Here is a 23,732-nt window from a genome sequence, read left to right as displayed (position 1 = left end):
AATAAATTTCTTAAAAGTTGAACCTGCCCTGAGAAGGTCCCTTTAATCAACAATTCTTGTTTCAAGGTGTTGTTTTGCAAAGATTCTGAAATTTTCTCCATTTACACTCAGCTACACTGTCACTCTGACCTCTGTTTCTTCGTTTCTAACTATAGAGCCTTTTACTTTTCATTTCATGCCTCACAAATTGCTAACACAATATGCCACTCTTTGACATGATTTACTGTAAAAAGCATTCAATGTGATTTCACCAATTCAAGTTTTGACTAAATGAGATTCTTCTTTCTTTCATTTAAACCACACCTGATGATAGGCAAAACCTAAAGAGGTGTGGCTTCCCTTTGGGTACCCTGCTGCTCCTCTGGTGGGACCGTCTCTGGACCTCCCCACCTTCGCGCTTACATTCTCTCAGCTCTGTCATTAATGCACTTACTGACAGCCGTGCACTGGCCTAAGAGTTCTGTTTCCATTAATCCATTTGAATGTCCAACGAGCCCTAGGGGTCAAGTGACATTGTTGTACTTTTTTTGTTACTGTTTAAAAGTAACCCTAAGTCAAGAGACATTTTCTCTTTACTCAAATACTTTTTAAGAATTGACCTATTGCTGCTCTTTTTTTAAAACAGGAATCTTTCCTATAACCCAATCCAGAAAATTCAAGCAAACCAATTTGATTACCTTGTCAAACTCAAGTCTCTGTAAGTATACACCTATGGGGATAGTTCTATGATGTAATTTTTATTTACATGCTAATAGCTAATAAATTCTATGAAATAAGATTGATAGGATCTCAAATCAGAAGCTTTAGTCCCAGGATATTGGTTAAACTCCAGAAAAACATATAAGATGAGTGCTTGCTGGTCTACAAACAGATAGCTATTAGTTTAATCTTTCGTATTTATAAGCCACAAATTAGATAATGATTAATCATTTCATATATTTCTGTAATCACCAGAAGCTTATATTGGATTGTTTGCTTGATCCTCTGAAGGCATCTATGCATATTTATTCCTTCATTAGCACTGGGTATCTAAGAATTTATTATAGCCATCTTTATCCCAAGATAGAATGTTCTAGATGATATAAGTCATTACTTGCAACACACACACACATAAACACACACACACAAATTATGTTAGGGTCTAAGAATTGCCTTAAGAAGGTAAGCTTCAGTTCTTTTAAGTGTTCCCTCAGTAAAATGGCATTTTATTAGAAAAACATTTATTATTTAAAATTATTAGAAAAACTTCAAGAATGTAAAATTCTATTGCAATATTGTCTAAAAGATAATGCTTGTTCATTTATTTCAAAACTATATATTGAGTAGTTACTATGAAAAAAACATTGTTCCACTCTCTATTAGAAGCCAAAAAATTCAAATAAGCAGGATATATACATATAAATAGCAGAATCAAAAAGGCATTGGGAGAAAAAAATGGGTTATTATGGGATCATATGAAATCATGTGTGTGAAACTTTTGAAAATTGTAAAGCACTGTAGAATTTAAAGAATATTTCATTCAATAAAAAAAATGTTTTAATAAAAACATTTTTAAAGGAGTTGGGGAAGTGCCTAGGGAAGGTTAAGTATGAATGTTTGGTTCCGAATAAGTGTTAACTAACAGAATTTTATTAAACTGTCTGTCACAAAAACTCATTTTATTATACCCTGCATAACATTTTTTTGATAATTAATTTGATATTTTTAGCAGCCTAGAAGGAATTGAAATTTCAAATATCCAACAAAGGATGTTTAGACCTCTCACGAATCTCTCTCACATGTAAGCAGATGTTTTTTCTTGTTCTTCACCTTGATTTTAGTCTTTTACGTTTCCACATGTATTGTGCTAATACCTCCATACCCAATGCATCCAATCTATTAACATTTTCTACTGATTAATTTGCCTAAACAATAATTAACTCTTAAAGCGTTGGTATTGGGTGGGGTGATTTTTAGTTCTCCATGATCTGGCAGAATGAAAGGAGTTTTGTCTGAATGTCAGACAGCAGGAGTGTGGAGGGAACCCACTGAGGCTTGTAAACTCTCCCGAGCCCTGATGCCACTCACTGATAGTCACGTTTGTCCACTCAGCTAGTAATTTGTGCACATGGCACAAATGTGACCAGATGAAGAAGTTACATAAGCAACATAAAATAATGATAAATAATTCATGTAAATGGAGGAAGGGAAGAGAGAAATCCTCGTCAGTGAAAATTGCCCACAGTGTCAGGGCATGATGTGCGAGAGTGTATGGATAACATGGTAAACCATGAAAAATCTTTTATTCAAACAGTGTATCTCATCATGCCATCAATTACAGGCTTCAGAAACATTTTCTTTAATTGAATGTAATATATAGCAGTATATATATGAAATATATTCGAATGGTCTCCACGCCAAGGTAATTAATTCCCAATAATTTAGAAAGTGTCATGGCAGTCACCACCACTCTATAATCTTGCTTTTATTTTAAATCTAACGGAGGATACTGGGAGTTTTTTTTCCCATAATTCCTCAGAGAGCATGCCCATAAAAGTTTCCTTGGTTGCACACAACATAAAACACTCTGACTAAATTAAGCAAAGCAGAGTTTATTGGAAGAAAATGGTGTAGGTCACAAAACCCAAGAAACAAGGAGCAGAACCGAATTGAGCAGAAACCACGGCAGATCCTGGGATCCAGGCAGCAAGAGTTAAACAACAGGACAATATACTGTAATTGTCAAATTTTTATCTTGTATTTTACTACAACTCCTTATACTATAAAGATCACTTATATTTTTTGCCAGAGTACATCGCTTTAGGGGCAGAAATATCTAATTTAAATCCTAATTTCTGCATTTATTAGAAAATTTCCTAGCAGATAATTTGCCTCCATTGAAGAGTCATCTTCTTGTATGGTGATACTGATATCAAGCTCATGGAGCTGATCTGAGAAGTTATTCTTGATACTTGGAAGATGCTCAATAAACGGTGCTGGTGTTGGTGGTAGCACAGTAGTAATTACTGATTATCTCGGTGGTGTTTTATTAACAAGGGAGGTCTCTCTACTGATGAAAGAATTCACTCAACACACATTTATCGAACACCCTATTATGTACCAAACTCTAGTGTGAGGGTAAGCATGTTGTTAGCAAGTAGCTACAGATCACACAAATTCTATACTAGAAAAGCCATAGAAACACAGAGGACAAATTCTCTTCCCCTGGGCTTGAAAAAGAAAAATCAGTTGCAGCAACCATAGGAGTTATGTAACGGTGGATTTATTAACACATGCACTAAACACTGAAAACCCAGTGACAAGTTTCCTTGGGTGGATTGTCCTGATCACATGCTAACATTTGATTTATATTCTAAGACATGTCTAACACTTGTATGTTTATTACGTCTTTTTGTGGCTCTCACCCACACATTCTTTTAAAAACCAAGTTAATGAGAATTAAACTTAAGGTTAAATCTTCAGTATCCCTAATGTTTTACATTCATTCCTCTGAATCTCATATTAAGACGTTTTCTTTCTACTGAGAGAATGTAGAAAATAGATATGAATGTAGAGTGACACTGACTTCAGTTTAAAATCTTCTTTTCCCTTCTCTCTGCACGTCAGCTATTTTAAGAAGTTCCAGTACTGTGGCTATGCACCCCATGTTCGCAGCTGTAAACCAAACACTGATGGAATCTCATCTTTAGAGGATCTCTTGGCGAGCATTATTCAGAGAGTATTCGTCTGGGTTGTGTCTGCAGTTACATGCTTTGGAAACATCTTTGTCATCTGTATGCGACCTTATATCAGATCTGAGAACAAGCTGCATGCCATGTCGATCATTTCCCTCTGCTGTGAGTATTTCCTGGCTGAAGAGGAATAACAGTTTCAAAATATATGAAAGCGTTGCTATTAGACAATAAGTAACGAGAGCGGTAGAATTATGAGATTTTAAAAATCTCTCCCCTTTGCTTATATGCTATTTTCACGTTCGCTACAATGAAAATAAAATTACTTTAGCGATAAGAAAGAAAATAAGTTTTTAAAATAAGAAAACTCAGCCACTTTACACAGATTAATGAAGGGCTCATTCATTAATTTTTTTCTCATAAAGAAGCTTTTGTTCATTTGCTTTCTTCTCTGACGAAGAAAGTGAATTTAATATTATTAAATAATTTATTTAAAATTATAAATAATATCTTTATTATTTAATAAAATAATATTTTATCAAAGCATGTAAAATCTTTTACTATAATCAAATTGGACCCTTTCATGGTTCCAGAGCTGTGTTTATTTCTTGTTTGAATGTCCAGTTCATGGATACTGACTTCAAATGTTGTTTTTCTGGTCTCTGAGCTTCTACATTCTTTTCCATTCATAATTTGAAATATTTAAATAAGAAAGTGTTTTAGGCAGTGTTAAATTTTTTAAGTTTTTGAAACGTGATTGCAAGGTATTATGTTAAATGAGGAATACAAAAATAAATTAATTAATTAAATAAAAGCAAGAAACCAGTCCTCAGGGTGTTTATAATCTTGGTCAAGTGGCCTATAATTTACCCATCCTACCTCAAGCAGGAATCAATCTATACGATGTTCTCCTTTACAAGTGCTGTGCCATGTCTTACCCTCGCCCTCACTCAAAGTAGAATGTCGAACTGTCTTTTCATTGCAAGCTACCCAAGAAACAGAACTCAGAAATGGTTTACTACTTTGTATTGTTAGCTACACAATTTTGAGTTTGCTCAATTTCCCTGATAAAGGCTGGAATATAACCTCGGTGTTTAAAGATTAGGGCCAGCCTTACGATGTATACCGTGATGTGACTTTAGGATCGTTGTATAGAATGCTTGCGCGGTCAAATAAAAAATCTCACCTACTCTCTGATATGTAATATCTGCTTAAAAAGCAAATACACCAAGAAGTGTATCACATTAACAGCTGATGTGGGGGATGGAGGAGTCTGAAAAGAGACAGAGAAAGATGTTCAGATGGGAAGAAAGAATCAGAGAGAACAGTTTTGCTTCGACCACCCCTGGGTGACTCATTGAAGCCCCTCAGAATTATACTGACTACAGAGCACTTCATAATTATTCACATCTTCAAAATGACAGACCTCAAAATTCATAGTCATTACTCTGTCATAGCAACTTCTGGATTACTTTCTCTGGGATTTTGAATGACTTAAGTTTCTTAAGCTGGGAGAATTTCCATGGAAGAGATGAACCAAATTATAACTTCCCAGTCTTGTCCCTAATTGAACGCTCGTGCATTTTACTCATTTACTCAGCACTGCTAGGTGATGGGACTAGAACAGAAAGCAAAACAGACAAGACTCCTGCTCTTACAGACTGTGTGTTAGACGAAAACAGAGGAATGATTACATAATTGGCTGCAGAGGGTGCTCTAAGAGTGCTTAGCAGGGAGAGTTGATGAAGTGGTCCTTACCCATAAATGAACTCTTAGAATAAAACTTCCCTCCCCCGCCCCCAAGATACAAGGAACTTGGCTATTTGGGGCTAATATTAAAAATATTTCTGGGGCTTCCCTGGTGGCACAGTGGTTAAGAATCCGCCTGCCAATGCAGGGGACACGGGTTCGAGCCCTGATCCGGGAAGATCCCACATGCCGCAGAGCAACCGGGCCCGTGCACCACAACTGCTGAGCCTGTGCTCTAGGGCCCGCGAGCCACAAGTGCTGAAGCCCGTGCGCCTAGAGCCCGTGCTCCGCTACAAGAGAAGCCACCGCGATGAGAAGCCCGTGCACTGCAACGAAGAGTGGCCCCCGCTCGCCGCAACTAGAGAAAGCCCGCGCGCAGCAACGAAGACCCAAAGCAGCCAAAAATAAATAGATAAATACATTTTTTAAAAATTCTGCTTAATGATAATTCCATCTTACCTATTTATTTCTCTAAATTTGTGAAATTCACTGATCCCTGTAGGTGCCGACTGCCTGATGGGAATCTATTTGTTTGTGATCGGAGCCTTTGACCTGAAGTTTCGAGGAGAATACAACAAGCACGCACAGCTGTGGATGGAGAGTATTCACTGCCAGCTTCTGGGGTCCCTGGCCATTCTGTCCACAGAAGTATCAGTGTTACTTTTAACGTTCCTGACAGTGGAAAAATATATCTGCATTGTATATCCTTTCAGATGTTTAAGACCTGGAAAATGCAGAACCATTACAGTTTTGATTCTCATTTGGATTATCGGTTTTATCGTGGCTTTCATTCCACTAAGCAATAAAGAATTTTTCAAAAACTACTACGGCACCAATGGGGTATGCTTCCCTCTTCATTCAGAAGATACAGAAAGTACTGGAGCCCAGATTTATTCAGTGGCAATTTTTCTCGGTAAGAAACTCTGTATTAGAAGCCCTTTCATTCAAATGCTAGAATAAATCACAATCTGAATCTCATTATGCCTTTTAATATTTACAACTTTCTATTTCAGATCTTCTAACCAGAATGGACATTGAGGGTGGATTGTATCAGAATCCCCTAAAGGGATTATTTTTTCTAAATTACCACTTCATCATATTAATTCTTATATGATACACTTGAATAAAAGACAAGATGCTAAACACTTGCATTTCATGCAATCACCCTAATAATACTAAGCAAAACATATTTTAACTCTTTGCCTTTATCATATGAACAAAGTCAAAGTAGCCACACAAGTCTTTGGCTTGGGAGCATGTATGGGAGTATGGGAGTATGTCCTCTTGTGAAAAATATTCTCAAAATATAACAAAGTAATTGAATTACCAAAAAAATTAACACAAGACAGATTAATTTAATAAGCCCAAGATAGTCATTGAATCACTACAATCTAATTTTAATATGCCATTTTAAAAATAAACATTTCATCATTCTTATAGCTTCAACAATATTTAGAATTTTTTAATTAATGATTTTTGTGCCTTAGTAATTCTTACAAAGAACAAAAAACACATTGTGGTCTTTGTATCTTCTCCTTTACAATAGCAGCTAAGGGTATGTTTGCTTGTTCTGAAAGAATGTGCTTATTCATTAATCATCATCTTTGTGTTCTTTATAGGTATTAACTTAGCAGCATTTATCATCATAGTTTTTTCATATGCAAGCATGTTTTACAGCATCCATCAAAGTGCCATAACAGCAACCGAAGTACGGAATCAAGTTAGGAAAGAGATGATCCTTGCCAAACGTTTTTTCTTTATTGTTTTTACCGATGCATTATGCTGGATACCCATCTTTATACTGAAATTTCTGTCATTGCTTCAGGTAGAAATACCAGGTATGAATTTTTTCTTCCTGTAAAGAAATAAAAAATCTGTCCATTAATATTTGCCTTATATATTTAGGTGATTCTATGTTGGATGCATATACATTTATAATTGTTATATCCTTTTCTTGCATTGATCCCTTGATCATTAGGTAGTGTCAGTCTTTGTCTCTTGTAACAGTCTTCCATTTAAAGTCTATTTTGTCTGATATGAGTATTGCTACTCTGGCTTTCTTTTGATTTCCATTTGCATGGAATACCTTTTTCCATATTTCTTCCTGATTCACTATTAGAAGTTTTTATATTTCTAGGAATTTATCCATTTCTTTTAAGTTGTACAATTTGTTGACATACAACTGTTAGTAGTATTCTCTGATGATTGTTTGTACTTCTGTGATATCAGTTGTAACTTCTACTTTTTCATTTCTAATTTTATTTATTTTGATCCTTTCTCTTTTTTTTCTTGATGAATCTGGCTAAAGATTTAGCAATATTTTATCTTTTCAAAAAATGAACACTTAGTTCCACTGATCTTTTTGACTACTTTTTAGTCTCTTATTTCTTTCTGCTCTGATCTTTATTACTTCCTTCCTTCTACTAACTTTGGGCCTTGTTTGTTCTTTTTCTAGTTCCTTTCATTAGAAAATTAGGTTGTCCATTTGAGATTTTTTTGTTTCTTGGCATGTCCCTGAATCACTGTAAACTTCCCTCTTAGAACTGCTTTTGCTGTGTCTCATAGATTCTGGAGGGTTGTGTTTCTATTTTCATTCATCTTAAGGTAATTTTTTGTTTCCTCTTTGATTTCTTTGTTGACCCATTGGTTTTTTAGTAGCATGTTGTTTAGTCTACAAATTTGTGTTTTCCCACTTTTCTTCCTGTAATTCGCTCTTAGTTTCATACTACTGTGGTTGGAAAAGATGCTTTATATGATTTTAGCCTTCTTAAATTTACTAAGACTTGTTGTGTGGCCTAGCATGCGATTTATCCTGGAAAATGTTGTATGCACATTTGAAAAGAATGTGTAATTTCCTGTTTTTAATGGAATGTTCTGTAGATATTTATTAAGTCCAACTGGTATAATGTGTCTCTTAAAGCCACTGTTTCCTTATTGATTTTCTGTCTGGATGATCTAGCCCTTGATGTGTGTGGGGTATTAAAGTCTCCTACCATCTTCTAATACTGTCAATTTCTCCCTTCATGTCTGATAATATTTGCTTTACATATTTAGGTGCTTCTATGTTAGGTGCACATATGTTTACAAATGTTATAGCCTCTTCTTGGGTTTACCCCTTTATCATTATATAAGTGCCCTTCTATGTCTTTTGTTACAGACTTCTCTTTAAAGTCTATTTTGCCTGATATGTGTATTGCTAACCCAGCTCTCTTTTCATTTGCATTTGCATGGAACATTTTTTCCGTCTCTTCACTTTCAGAATGTGTGTATCTTTGCTCTGAAGTGACTCTCTTGTAGCTAGCATAGAGATGGGGCTTGTTTTTTAATCCATTCATCCACCCTATGGCTTTTTATTGGAGCATTTAGTCCATTTACATTTAAAGTGGTTATTGGTAGGTATGTACTTATTGTCATTTTGTTACTTGTTTTCTGGTTGTTTTTGTAGTTCTTCTCTGTTCTTGTCTTCTTTTAGCATATTCCCTTGATTGTCCTTAGTGTTATATTTGGGTTCCTTTCCCTTTTTTGTGTGTGTATCTATTGTTGTTTTATGGTTTGTAGTTATCATGCCATATATATTATATATATAATATATATATTATATATATAATATATATGTATACACACACACACAAACTGATAGTTAAGTTCAAATGCATTCTAAGAGCTCTACATTGTTATTCCCCCGTGTTATTTGTTTTGATATCATATTTTACATCTTTATATGTATCCCTTAACTGTTTATTGTAATTATCGTTGATTTTGACTTTACAAACTTTTGGTTTTAATCTTAGTACTAGCTCTTTTAGGTACTTGATCCACTGCCTTTACTCTATATTTGCCTTTAACAGTAAGATTTTCTTCCTTCATATATTTTACTTTTTATTACGGCCTTTTTTTTTCACTTTAACGGTTCTTGTAAGGCTGGTTTAGTGGTGATGAATTTTTTTAGTTTTTGCTTGTTGGGAAACTCTTCTTTTTAAATACATCTTTATTGGAGTACAATTGCTTCCCAATGCTGTGTGAGTCTCTGTTGTACAACAAAGTGAATCAACCATATGCATGCATATGTCCCCATATGCCCCCCATCTTAAGCCTCCCTCCCACCCTCCCTATCCCACCCCTGTAGGTCACCACAAAGCACCGAGCTGATCTCACTGTGCTATGCGGCTGCTGCTCTTTCAATTCTGAATGATAACATTGCCAGGTACAGTATCCTTGATTACAGGTTTTTTCCTTTCTTTCAACACTTTAAATATATCATGCCACTCCCTTCTGGCCTGCAAATTTCTGCTGAAAAGTCAGCTGGTAGCCGTATGGGGTTTCCCTTGTATGTGACTCTTTGCCTTTCTCTTGCTGCCTTTAAAATTCTCGCTTTAACTCTTGCCATTTTAACTATTATATGTCTTAGTGTGGATCCCTTTGAGTTCATTTTGTTTGGGACTTTATGTGTTTCCTGGATCAGATGCTTCCTTCTTCAGGTTAAATTAAATAATTTTCAGCCATTATTTAATCAAATACATTTTTTGCCCCCTTCCTCTTTTCTCCTTCTGGGAACCCTATAATGCAAATGTTAGTACACCTGACGCTGTCTCTGAGGTCCTTTAAACTATCCTCATTTTTTTTAAATTATATTTTTCTTTTTGCTATTCTGATTGAGTGATTTACCCTATTCTGTCTTCCGGGTCGCTAAGGATTCTTCTGTTTCATTCTTCTGTATCGCTTACTCTACTGTTGATACCCTCCAGTGTATTTTTCATTTCAGTGATTGCATTCTTCGGCTCTGATTGGCTCTCTTTTACATTTTCTGTTTCTTTGTTACAGTTGTGTGCTCCTCTAGTCCTTTCCCAAGGCGGGTGAACATTTTTATGACCATTGCTTTAAATTCTTTGTTAGGTAACTTACTTATCTCCACTTCTTTTGGTTTTTCTCCTGGGTTTTTATCTTGCTCTTTAATTTGGAAAATAGTCCACTGTCATCTCATTTTGTTTGACTTTCTCTGTTTGTCTCTGTGAAATTAGGCAAAACAGTTGCCTATCCTGAGCTTGATTTGTGTCCTTATGTGGGAGCAGCCCTATGCGGTCTGCACATGCCCAGTGGCTTTGGTGGGAGAGTTGAATCTGAAACAAACAGGGGCAAGGGTTTTCCTGGGGCATGTCAGGCCCGTCGCCTTGGTGGGGGTTTGGGGGTTGGAGACGAAGGGGCTACAGTCAGAGCCCCATGTGAGCCAGGGCTTCTCCTGGGCCACTGGCAGCTGCTGCCTTGAGGGGTGGGGGGCTGGAGCCAGAGCATGGCGGGGGTTACAGCTTCTCCTGGTGCAAGCTGGAGGCTGCCACGTGTTCAATTTTTTCCACAAATGCCAAAAAACATAGTGACTATGGGAACAAAGGAACAATGATTCCAATAAATTATACTCACTGTGTTGAAATTCTGATAATCCCATGCTTAAGATGACCAGAAAGGAACACAGGTCAAAATGATTATCAAATAATTACTTCATTTTTTTTTTAGAACATAAGAAATTTTTCTTCCTGAAATACATAGCAATTTAGGGAACATTACCCCAGAGTGTGAGAGACGACAGAAGAAGGCACTCTTGATATTTAAAAATAAGGCACATCACATTCATTAGGATGGCCGTTCTCAAAAACAGAAAACAAGTACCGGCAAGGATGTGGAGAAATTGGAACTCTTGTGCTGGTAGGAATGTAAAATGGCACAGCTGCTGTAGAAAACAGTATGGTGGTTCCTCAAAAACTTAAACATAGGATTACCGTGTGACCCAACAATTCTACTCCTGAGTATATACCCAAAAGAATTGAAAGCAGGGAATCAAACAGACATTCATACACCCATGTTCATGACAGCATTATTCACAGTAGCCAAAATGTGGGAGCGAAACAACCCAAGGGTCCATCAGTGGATGGATGCTTAAAGCAAATGAGTTATATACACACAATGGGTTATTATTCAGCCTTTAAAGGGAGGAAATTCTGATACATGCTGCAACATGGATAGATTTTGAAAACATTATGCTACTGAAACAAGACAGTCACAAAAGGACAGATTCTGTAGGATTCCACTTATATGAGGTAATTATGTACAGAGTTTCAGTGTGGGAAGATGAAAAAGTTTTGGAAATGGATGGTGGTGATGGTTGCACAACAATGTGAACGTAGTTAATGCCACTGAACTGTGCACTTAAAAATGGTTAAAATGGAAACGTTTATGTGATGTATATTTTACCACAATAAAAAAATGTATAAAATCCTGTTAGCTGTAAGTATACTGCAATATATAGTCACACTTTAAAAATTTATAAACATACAACTTTAACTTTGCTTTATCCCATGGTTGGTGGCGATAGTGCCTTACATTTTATAAGTAAAAGAGGGAAGAGAGCATAAATTAAATTATAATAAATATCTGAGTCTTAGGTAGTTGCATATATACTGCAGTAATTTTAAGATAAGGTTAGCCAAAGATGTTTTTACTGAAATAAGTATCTAGTCAAAAGCCTAAAACTGCATACATGTTTTTCAAACCAAATAAATAGCAGAAATCTATTAAAGCTAAGTCTATATCTCCTGAGAAATATCACATGTACTATCTCATAATTAAAACACTTGAAAAGGTATGATTCAAATACTAAACAATACTGTTTTTCCTAAGATGGAATCAGATCTGAGTAATACACAAGCACTCGGTAACACACATTTCTACCCAATAGAACACTTTTGTTGATGTACTCGAGAAAAGCTGCTTAGCAAAAACCCTGGTTTTTGATAGTGTTAGCACGTCCCTCAAACACTGGCGTCCTGGAAACACGTACAGACTTGGTAGTTAACTATATGACATCAAGGGGAAAAAATTAAGACTCAAAAGTCAGTGTGGGGGGCTGGGGGGTTAGGGGAAACAAGGACAAGGTGTCTCCATACCTTGTAAACATCTATAAACACTCAAGGAATTTCATTTTTCTCTTCCAGGTACCATAACGTCTTGGGTAGTGATTTTTATTCTGCCTATCAACAGTGCTTTGAACCCAATTCTCTATACTCTGACCACAAGACCATTCAAAGAAATGATCCATCAGTTTTGGTATAACTACAGACAGAGAAGATCTATTGACAGCAAAGGAAGTCAGAAGACATATGCTCCATCGTTCATCTGGGTAGAAATGTGGCCCCTGCAGGAGATGCCTTCTGAGCTAATGAAGCCAGCTCTTTTCACAGACCCCTGTGAATTATCACTCATTTCTCAATCAACTAGACTCAATTCCTATTCATAACCGACTGAAACCTATTTCTACACAGAGAATATTGTGGGATGCTTTATGATGGATTTATTAGTATAAAATAAATGCCACAAAATAATTTATAATAACAGCTAAAATAAATTAGCTTACATGGACATGAGGTTATTTGGGAAAAAATCAAAATGGCTGATGCCCATGTAAAGGGAAATAAATTATATTGATAATGTGTATAAACTGGTACATATTTTGGATAGGAAACTAAGAGAAATCTACTTCACGGTTCATTCATTCTTTTACCATGCATTTATTGAGTACCCACTGTGTGCATGGCACTGCAGTAAATTCCTGGGAGTAGACAGTATAGAATCTTTTCAATTTGCAATGTTAAGTTGTATTTAACTACAAGAATATAAAAAGTCCATCTGCAGCTCCTAGTTTAAGGTAGAGCTTTGTCTGTCTTGCTTACCAGCAAAAGTGAGAATCACAGACACTCTTAAATAAAGGTTTACGGTTTTGGAATAATCAGTATACTAGCATCAGAAAAAATGTCTGATTATTAGCAAAGTACAGACATTTTGTTTTAAGAACTCATCTTACCTCTCTTCAAGTATGTATACTTGAGAGCCAATAAACATATTTATTACTATGAAAAAAGAGCTCTGATATTAACTCAAAACAGCATCTCTCTGTCACTTCCTTCCCAGTTGTCTTTTTGCTTTAAATGAGTACCATTATATGAGATCATAAAAAGAGAATAAAAGTATGGCAAAGGAATGAATCAGAAAAGCTAGAACAAGGATAGACATTTAGATCAGTGGAACAGAAGTGAGAGTCCAGAAATAAAACCCTCATATTTAACAGTCAGTTGATGTTCAACAAAGATGCCAAGACAATCAAATGGGGAAAGAACAGTTTTTTCAACAAATGGTGCTGGGACAACTGGATATCCATATGCAAAATAATGAATTTGGACCCCTACCTTGCACCGTATACAAAAGTTTACTCAAAACAAATCGACGACATAAATATGACATGAATCACTTAGAAGAAAATATATGGGAAATCTTCCAAACCCTGGATTTGGCAATGGATTCTTAGATATAACAACAAAAGCATGAGCAACAAAAGGAAAAAAAATGGATAAACTGGGCTTCATCTAAATTAAAACCTTTTGTGCATCAACAAACATTATTAAAAGAAGTGAAAAGACAATCTTCAGAATGAAAGAAGTTTCATTCATCTATCTGAGAAGGGTTTAATGTCCAGAATATATAAAGAACTCTTATAACTCAACAAAAAAGACAAGCAACCCAATTTATTAAATGGGCAAAGGACTTGAATAGACTTTTCTCCAAAGAAGATTCATAAATGGCCAATAAGCATGTTCAATATCACTAATCATTAGGAAAATACAAATTAAACTATAATGAGATAACACTGCACGTACTAGGAGGGCTATAATTTAGAAAAACAAAAACAGAAAATAACAAGTATTGGCAAGGACGTGGATATTGAAAACCTTTCTACATTGCTGGTCAGAATGTAAAATGATGCAGTCACTGTAGAAAACAGTTTGGTGATTCCTCAAAAGCTCATCATAGGGCTTCCCTGGTGGCGCAGTGCTTGACAGTCCGCCTGCCAAGGCAGGGGACATGGGTTCGTGCCCCGGTCCGGGAAGATCCCACATGCCACGGAGCGGCTAGGCCCGTGAGCCATGGCCGCTGAGCCTGCGCGTCCGGAGCCTGTGCTCCACAACGGGAGAGGCCACAACAGTGAGAGGCCCACGTACCAAAAAAAAAAAAAAAGCTTATCATAGTATTCCCATATGATATAGCAATTCATTCTTGGGTATAAACCCAGAAGAAAACAGGACTCAGATCCTTGTATTCAGATACTCATCATAGCATTATTCACAGCAGCCAAAAGATGGAAACAACCCAAGTGCCCGTGAACTGACGAACAGATAAACAAACTGTGGTGTATACATATGATGGAATATTATTCAGCCATAAAAGGAATAAATTCTGACACATGCTATAACACAATGAACGCGAATAAACCAGGCACAAAAAGTTCAAATGACTGTATGATTCCATTTACATGATATATCTAGAATAAGCAGATTCATAGAGACAAAGTAGATCAGAGGTTACTGAGGTGGGAGGGTTGGGGAGATGATGCCTCAGAAGTACAGAGTATCTTCTTGGGCAAAAAGAAGTTCTAAAATTGATTGTAGCGGTAGATAAACAACTCTGCGGTTATATGAAAAGCCACTGAATTGTACACTTTAGATGGGTGAATTTTATGGTATGTAAATTATATCTCAATAAAGCAGTTAAGGGAAAAGAAAAAAAGGGCCATAATGCACTGATTCAGGACCTGAACTTCAGGGGGAAAAGATCCGCATGTTTTACTCTATAGGACACTTTTACTCTACAGAGAAAGTCATCAGGGGATGAATTTACCTTCTGTTCATGTGGTCGGCAAGTTCATCAGATACTTTTTAGCTCTGAACTATTGAAATTTTTTGCTTTCATAATTTGAAAACATTACACAGGAATAAAATGTTTTCAGGTAGTTTTAAATACCCCCCAAATGTCTGAAACATGAAAATACTGGAATCAAAAACATAACAAATTTATTGAATAATTATATAGATTTCTTTTGAAAATAAACTACCCGAACTTTAATTCTGTTAAAAATATGGCTTGTCTGAGTCATTTCTGTTCTTACACGGAATGATACCAATGTTTATATAAAGGGATTTATTATAAGGAATTGGCTCGTGTGATTATGGAGGCTGGCAAGTCCAAAAACCTGCAGAGCCAATGTCCTAGTTCAAGTCCAAAGGCCAGAAGCTCTGTAGAACCAGGAAAAGCTAATGTCTCAGTTCACAGGTCATCAGGCAGGAAGAGCTATGTTTCCAAGGCCTTCGACTGATTGAATGAGGCCCACCCAGATTATGAAGGGCAATCTGTTTTACTCAGGCTACCAATTTGTTAATCTCATCCAAAAATGCCCTCACACAAGCACCCAGAATGTTTGGCCAAAATATATGGGTAACCTGTGGTCCAGCCAAGTTGACACATAAACCATCGCATGGGAAGAGTAAATAAAATCACAACCTTGAATATTAATAGGTCTAACCAAAAGCTAGGTAGCTAGGTATGTTATAGATAAGCATATTAGTTTTGGTGTCAGAGGCCCTCAGGCAAATTATTTCATCTCAGCCTGTTTTCTATTCTGTAGATAGGAATAACATCACTTTCCTCAGAGAGCTAATATGGTTACATGAAATAATGTCTGTAAAGCTCCCAGCATACTGTCTGATGCATATTTCATACTAGGAACTTTTGAAACTAAATACACTATTTTAATGCTAAAAACTCCATCTTATTGACTTCAGCCTCTTGAGGCTTTTAAAAGTTTACATCAGTCAGAATAATAAATTGTCTGAGGTTTGTATAGAGCTGGCAATGAGCTACTAAGTTTAAATTTTTTTCTGAAGTCTTTAAGAAATGTTTATGCTCTGAGCTCTTCCCCAATCTCTCCCATGAAGCAGAGCAAAAAGAAATATAAAACGGGATGATTTTCTTTAAAAGCCACTCTTGAAAATAAGATGAACTTCTCTGTGGACCCTACCGGGCAACAGAAACTATAAGCAGAGCGGAGCTGCAGGCCTGTGAGCTCCAACATTAGCAGCTATAAGTTTGGTAGAGGAATTAACTAAAGTGTCCATAGACGGCTCAGTGCCTAAAATCAGGGTTAGCCCAAGCTGATGGCAATGAAATAAAATTAGAAATCAACTAACATGCTTTTTCTAACTTAAAAAAAACATACATGGGGGAGGCAGGGAGAGGAACTCACACAAAAACCAAAGTAGTACAGATCACACTCATGATACAGCCAAAACAGGGGAAGTTACAGGGGATCTTAGCTTGAGATCAAGCAAATAGATCAAAAGAATAGAGAGCTCAGACTGAGGCATTTATATGGCAATCGAATGACATGTAGCATTTGAAACATGGTATTTGGAGGAACACCTATACACATACAAAACAAGACCCGAAAATTAAACCATAAGCAAAAAGAAATTCAGGTGGATTAAACACCTAAACATTAAAAACAAACTTTTTTAACTTTTGGAAAGACATATAGGAGAGCATCTTTATAACATTTCCTAGACAAGACCCAGAAAACACTATTATGAAAGATTGGTGAGATTAAATTAAAATGAAAAACGTTTATTCAAGGAGACTCTATAATCAAATATAAAAATAAACCACAGACTACAAAAGATGGTTGAAACATACATAGTGGATCATTAGTTAGTATTCAAAATATGTAATACCTACAAATCCATAAGGGAAACACAAAACATAACAGAAAAATGGACAAAAGGTATGGTCTGGGAAATCACACTGCATTTCCTCAATAGGCTGGTACTTACACAAGTCAGTACTATTCAACATGGGAGACTCTACAGGGCCATGGGTTTCAGGCGAGAGAAGACCACTGGGGCCCTCTGGAGGCTGGATACTACATACACAAAATAGTAGTTTTTTTTTTTAAACTGAAGTATAGTTGATTTACAGTATTAGTTTCAGGACAGTACTTTGCAGTGTTATGAAAACGTGTATACGTATGAAAAATACAAGAACGCAAACCAGAATATGTACCACCTCTAGGACAGTGGTTATCTCTGGGGAGAGAAGAAGGGGATGGGATCAAAGAGGTAACAAAACAAGCTTCAAATGCATCTAACATTTACATACATGCATAGATCTGAAGAAAACATACCAAATGCTAATTCAGTAAATCCACACGGTGAGAATACATGGGTGTTCTTCAAATCATTCACCTTTCCTGTTAGGTTTGAAATATTTCAGTAAAAAGTTTTAAAATAATGAACCCAAAGAAATGGAAATAACATTTGGTTTAAACAAAAGTTTATTTTTGTACATTTTAAAAATTGCAATTTTCATGGCACATAAGAAAAACGGTTTTCTAATATCAAAACAAGCATCTCTTTGGTATAGGAACACACCATATGTGTTATCCTTAACTTAAAAAAATTAATCACAAACCATGACCTAATATGCTAAACAAAACTATCCTTTGCCCATCCATGTGTCCCCTTTCACAGGCCCATTGTGGGGCTTGGGAACACAGTTCTGTACATACCTCCTTACCTACAAAGAAGTAAGATACTGTATCGGAGGCATCCAGAAAGTTACACAGCAAGAGAATTAGTTGGTTCAGTCACTGACATATACGACACAAACCCATCAAAAAAGAGAAAGAGAGAGAGAGGGAGCGCAATGTAAGATACGGGACAAGTGAAATAGAACACTGTCATGAAGATCGAAAAATAGGAAAATAATTACACCATTTAAATTTGATGCATTTTTAAAAAGTAACTTGTTTAGAATTATTATATTTAGAATTTAGAATTATTACTTGCCAAGCTCCAAAATAATAGAGCCACAATTTTGATAAGGCACTTTAAAGAGAGCAAACATATAACAACATCAAATATGAGAAATATCCATAAAAGCAGTTAACCTTAGGGAAAAAAATAGGCATTCTTTCAAGACAGGTTTCAGTAAAAGCTTTTTTGGAAAGCATCATAGAAGGGTGAAAAATATTTATCATATATTTTAAAAAGCTGTCAACAGTTAAAGGTCAAAATCCTGTTTTAAAAAAAAAGATGACATTTTCCTTCAGGTCAATGAGGTTCTGACTCAAATACCTTTTTGAAAACCAATTATGATCTTTATGCTAAAAACAGGAAGAAAAAACAGATTTTAATTACGTTGTCAACTCTTATTCATCAAACATTTAGGGATTGTTGTGTAACAGACTTCTAGCTGCTGGACATATATAAGTAATAAGACACAATCATTGGTTCTAGGGAACTTAGCCTAATGGAGCTGAATCTAACATTGGTCCATATAATAAAGCTCGACTTCAAACTCTGCCAGTTTTGGTATCTTCTTGCAAACTGAAGAGAATAATGGTCCACCTGCTACTGGTAGCACTGTGGCGTTATTAATAATATCTACTGATTAAATTAACTTCCATAGAAGAATCTTTGAAAGTTTAGAGAACAGAAAATGCTTAAAGATAAACGGGCCAGCATCAAAAATAACATCATATTCTGTTTTCACAAAATGAAGAAAACCAAGAAAAATTTCATCTTCTGTATACAGAACTGCTGGTGATTATCCTATCCACACGGTACGTGTGCACACATCATAAATGAGGTGGTATGGATTATTACAGTCACGTCAGTTGTCAGGCTTCAAGGAATCGTAGCCTTCTTTCAAGAGGTCCCGCCATGTTCTAAGGAAACGTGCATTTTCTGTACATTTGAAGGCAAGCTCTTCCACTTGAGCTGATACAGCAGATGCAGCTTCAAGAAGTTTGGTTAATGAAAATGCTGCCTGAAATTATATATAAAAAAAAAAAGTCAAACAATAGAAGCTTTTTTTTTTAATTCTCTCTGCATCTTATAAACCAACCTGAAAATAACTTAGAACCTCGAATCCAATGCCCAAGTTATTTTCTTTCAAAGTAAAAAAATCTACAAACTAAAACATCAGCTCTTTCGTGGAACCCAAGAAATTTTCTTTTTTTTAAAATTTAGTTGCTTCTTTGCTTGCACCGGGTCTTAGTTGCAGCAGGCAGGCTCGTCTCTGGGGCACGCGGGCTCACTAGCTGCGCAGCGCCGGCTCTACAGCGCGCGGCTCAGATGCCCAGGTGGCACGCGGGATCTTAGTCCCCAGACCAGGGCTCGGGCCCGCCTCCGCTGCGTTGCAAGGCGGATTCTTAACCACTGGACCACCCGGGAAGTCCCAGAAGTTCTTCTATATGAAGTTTTGAGGAAGTATGTCTGCGAGAAAGATAATCCATGACGGATGAGACATGAGCACTAAGCATTTTTTTTCGTTGAAAATACACTAGAGTCTCATTTAGCTCAACAAGAAGCCTTGGGGCCGTTGACACCAAGTACCAGAAGTATCTGAAGGTCTTATGACACAGCTCTTACTGATACGTGGGTACCAAGGGCCGTGCTCCACTGTCTTTACCTGTGAACGCGTCAGGCCGTGAAAACGTACAGACCAAAGAACAGACCCTCAAGTTACACATCCGCACTGCATTCTACGCGCTCACTTGGAACCAGCCTGCTCAGCAGAGAAACTGCTGCAGCACTCTCGCCATCTTCTAGAACAACAAATACCGACTGAGCAACGAGACATTAACGGAGTTCACTCCGCAGTTTGTGATCTGCACGGGAGGGTCTCCCAGTTAAGACACACCCTACACTTGACCTTAAATCCTGAAACCGGGACCCCTCGGGGAGGAGGGGTTTGGAAATTGCAGGTTCAACAGAAGCCGTCCAGACCCGGCGTCCCAGCAGACACCTGACTGGGTCCGCCCGTACAGATAATCGCCTTGTCAGCGGGCTCTGGGCAGGCGGCCAACCGGGACGGGGGCGCCTTAAGTCCCGGCAGAGGGATCACGCCTGGCCCTCAGCCCCGCAGACGAGGTGGGGCGGGCGATGCGAACTGCGCGGTTTCGGGTTACAGCGCCGGACGGGAACCCGGCAGCCGAGCACGAAGAACCCCCGGCGCGGGCGCGGCGCGGGAGGGATGCCCGGGACTCCCGACGCGGATCCTCAACACGGGCGGGACCGGCCCGGACCCGCCGGCCGCACTCACGTCTCCGATCTGCAGCTCCACCTCCTCCAGCGGGTCCACTGGCCGGCCGCTGTTCCTGTTCGGAACCGTCCGGCCCAAACCCCCCGGAGTGCCGGGGGAAGATGCTGAAGACGCGTCTGAAGACGAGGCAGAGGAGGGCGGCGGCTGCGGGGAAAGCCGCAGCGGCTGCGGGGAAAGCCGCAGCTCCTCCGGGTCCGCCATGGAGAGGGCTGGGGGTGGGACGGCACCTCGGTGGCCGAACCGATGATACCAACCGACTTTCAACCGCTCGCGCCTAAATCCCAGCTGGCCCGCCTCCTCACCGCTCTCGGCCCTGGGCCGCGAAGCCCTGTCACTTTCCCGGCACAGCCAATCAGGTGCCAATGAGTGCGCCTCGGGCAGTTCTGCGCTCCCGGAGCGGAAGACAACACCTCCCAGGGTGCCGTGCGCGCCGCTCCGCCCCACCTTCTTGGCACTGCGCGCGCGAAGCACCCTGGGATTGGTGGTCTCGGCCCCCAAGAGCTCCGGCGGCCTCCGCGCGCCCCGGTGAGAGGCCGCACCGCCTGCAGCCGCGGGCGGCGCCGGGACTTGGAGTCTCTTCCCTTGCCCCCTCAGTCCGTGACCCGGAAGCACTGCCTTCGTCGCGTCTCGCGCGGCGTCAGTGCACAGCAAGAGGGAGGCGGGAGCGCCGTGAAGGCGGAGCAGTCGCTGAGGAGGGAGGCGGAGTCTCCGCGCGTGCTGGCGGGCGATGGCGCCCCCCGTGGCCTAGAGGTCGCGCGCCCGGGCGAGCCGAGCCCGAGCTCCTCCTGCGGCGTCCGCCCCCGTACCGACTGCAGTGAACATGCAGGTGCCGCTGGCCAGGCTGGCCTGCCCGGGTGAGCGGGGTCTGCGCGCGCGGGTGAGGGGAGCGAGGTCGCGGGGCAGCCCGGGCCCGCGTCGTTGGGTGGAACCAAGGCAGAGGTCGTGCGGTCAGCGCCCGGCGGACCCTGGATTCCTCCCCGGCTTCCTCCCCGGCTCGTCCAGCTGCAGAGTTGACAACTAACTAGGCCAGAGGTCACGGGCGGAGGAAACTTGTCAGCACGGCGCCGCCGCGGAATCTCCCCGAGCGCCAGTGCTGAGCCCCCTCCCGAAACCCAGGCGTTGTCTGTTGCCGAGTTGGAAATGGGTAAACTAACATTTGCACAGCTTTTCCCCTTGGTCTTCAGCTGGCTGGCGTCTTGGCAGTCGTCCTACTCCTTTCTTAAGAATTTGAACCGTTCTGCCACCAGCAGTAACTTTCAAATGCTGCCCAAGTGACCAGAGTGGATCTGGGGCCAGGAATTTTTCTGCGTTGCCTGAAATTAACTCTAGGGCTTTTCGTGTCATGGTTGCCCCTAGAACCGTCAGGATGACTTGGTAAAATACCTCATTACCCGCCCCCCCTTTCACTTAAGAAAAAAAAGTAGAATGATGCAGCGGGATGGGTTTGGTTTTGTTTTATTTTACTTAAAAACAAAAGAACGGTTAAAAAGTCAAAAAAAAAAGGTTTACTCCAGGATATTGAATTCTCCCACAACGGACTTAGTTTTTATCTTTAGTTTCTTTAAATTAATTTGTGGTTATACAATAAACAGGTGTACCTATTGCAAAGTCAACGAATTTCATGAAATTAGAATTGTCAAATTCGGCCATCGTGGATTAAGTAGTTAGGATTTCATTTTAAGTTTCTATACCTCGTGCGTGTATTACTACACCTAACGGGTAAGTATTGTTGACTGAAAAAAAAAAATGCACAACCTAAAGATTGCGAATTACGTTTTATTCGCAGACACACTGAGCACTTAAGCCCAGGAGACAGCCTCTTCAGATAGCTCTGAGGGACTGTTCTGAAGAGGTCAGGGAGAAGCCAAGATGCAGAGGAGTTTTTGTAAAAACAAACACACACAAGCAAAAAAAAAAAAAAAAAGCCAGGTAGTTGGAACATGAAAAGATTACTGCTCATTGGTGAAAACCAGATATCTCAAGTTAATGGATTCAGCATTTTGCCAGGTATGGGAAGATGCAAGAGTCTGGCCTCATTGAACTCATTCCTTTGATGTGCACCTTTGCTCTCTGGGGCCAGTGTCCTGCTTCTCTCCATCCTGAATCCCCCCAGGGTGCACAGCTGGGACAGCTGCAGTGGCTGAGGGCTTGATGGCTCCACATCCTTTGTTTACTGAGATGGCAGGTGACATTCTTTGTCCACAGCGCCTCCTCTTACTCATAAATTTGACCAATGTTTGGGAGTCATTTCATGACCAGTTTTTGTCCCATGGTGCTAGGAGGGCTCATTCCTGGATCAGGCGAAGATTCTGTTGAGAGGCCACCCAATGTGTTATTTTGGGGATTGGGCCCTGTTGGTAATCTAAAATTCTCTGCAGCACCTGTCTTACTAGTTGATGACGATCCAGGAGCTGTTTTCCCTTGTTACTTCTTCCCATATCTAAAGTTGCACTGTTACAGTTATTCTAGAGTTATGTATGTGATCAGCTGTCTTAAGACATCATTGATTTTGTTGGAGGCCTGGTTACACATTAGGTAATGCAAGAGAAAGCAATCTTATAAAATAGACAGGATATAAATAATACAGCTAATAACATTAGTAAGGTCAGAGTGCAGCAGAGAGAGGGACAAGTCATAAGTAATTTGAAACTAACAAGAAAGCAAATTAAAACAATGATTAGTATAACTAGTTGTAATCTGGTCGAAATAAGCCATCAAGTCCCCAGGGGAGCCAGCTGGAGAAGCCAAATTCTGGAGGGATCAGGTAGAGAGAAAAAGAAATGTTTCATCTTTGTTTACAAAGGTATACTTAATCAACTTGGGGTAAGTGTAAGAGGAAAGGTTTTCCAGCTCAGTGGTATGATCTAAAAGTTGTCAGAAACTTGTATTTGTCAAATAGTCCTTTTTGTAAATCTTCTTGAAGGTCTTCATTATATAAAAGCATCAGAGTAAAACAATGATTGTCTAAAAACGACAAAAGACTTAATATGGCATGGTTAAAGATCTGATTACAATGCAGTTGACAAGAAACTTGGATATTTCTGTGACAAACAACATTTTAAGATAATAACTAGAATTATGACTGATAGCATTATACCAAGACATATCAGACTTTTAGGAATTCTTTACAAATTTTGGAATATCTATATGAATGACATCTAACCTTAGAAGGTATTATCACTATTTGACAGTGTTTCCCATGTACGTTAACATAAATAAACTTAGTTTAATATCTCTCTTCAAGATATCTCAGGATTCCTTTGAAGCATCTCAGAGTTAGCTGGGGGTCAGAAGAACTTTAGTTAGAAATTTCGATTTGGGAAGTTTGTCAAAAGT

General features: G+C 39.0%; 3 protein-coding genes across 4 annotated transcripts in view; 2 read left to right on the top strand and 1 right to left on the bottom strand.

Moving 5' to 3' along the window:
- RXFP1 (relaxin family peptide receptor 1) overlaps window positions 1-12,705 on the top strand; it is a 43,288-nt gene extending 30,583 nt beyond the window's left edge. The window contains exons 10-15 of the mRNA XM_024746155.1: window positions 626-697; window positions 1,709-1,780; window positions 3,607-3,836; window positions 5,923-6,333; window positions 7,040-7,258; window positions 12,404-12,705. Of these exons, the coding sequence (XP_024601923.1) occupies window positions 626-697; window positions 1,709-1,780; window positions 3,607-3,836; window positions 5,923-6,333; window positions 7,040-7,258; window positions 12,404-12,705 (1,306 nt within the window). The remainder of the gene's footprint in view (window positions 1-625; window positions 698-1,708; window positions 1,781-3,606; window positions 3,837-5,922; window positions 6,334-7,039; window positions 7,259-12,403) is intronic.
- A 4,899-nt stretch (window positions 12,706-17,604) lies between these two features.
- CUNH4orf46 (chromosome unknown C4orf46 homolog) lies at window positions 17,605-20,947 on the bottom strand. Its single transcript, XM_024746084.1, has 2 exons — window positions 20,397-20,947; window positions 17,605-19,118 (listed from the first exon to the last, which is right to left on the bottom strand). Exons 1-2 carry the CDS (start codon window positions 20,595-20,597, stop codon window positions 18,963-18,965), a joined length of 357 nt encoding a protein of 118 aa, XP_024601852.1. The 5' UTR covers window positions 20,598-20,947; the 3' UTR covers window positions 17,605-18,962.
- A 79-nt stretch (window positions 20,948-21,026) lies between these two features.
- Window positions 21,027-23,732, top strand: part of ETFDH (electron transfer flavoprotein dehydrogenase) — a 34,359-nt gene continuing 31,653 nt past the window's right edge. Inside the window, exon 1 of one of the 2 annotated variants that reach the window (XM_024746078.1) lies at window positions 21,027-21,250. In XM_024746078.1, the coding sequence (XP_024601846.1) occupies window positions 21,217-21,250 (34 nt within the window). In that variant the 5' untranslated portion in view covers window positions 21,027-21,216. Of the gene's footprint in view, window positions 21,251-21,358; window positions 21,541-23,732 lie in introns of those variants that run through there. The other variant, XM_024746079.1, reaches the window with a different exon arrangement.

This window comes from Neophocaena asiaeorientalis, unplaced genomic scaffold (genome assembly GCF_003031525.2).
Source record: "Neophocaena asiaeorientalis asiaeorientalis breed wild unplaced genomic scaffold, Neophocaena_asiaeorientalis_V1.1 scaffold51, whole genome shotgun sequence".
Classification (NCBI taxonomy): domain Eukaryota; kingdom Metazoa; phylum Chordata; class Mammalia; order Artiodactyla; family Phocoenidae; genus Neophocaena; species Neophocaena asiaeorientalis.
This window is presented reverse-complemented; position numbering and strand designations above follow the sequence as displayed.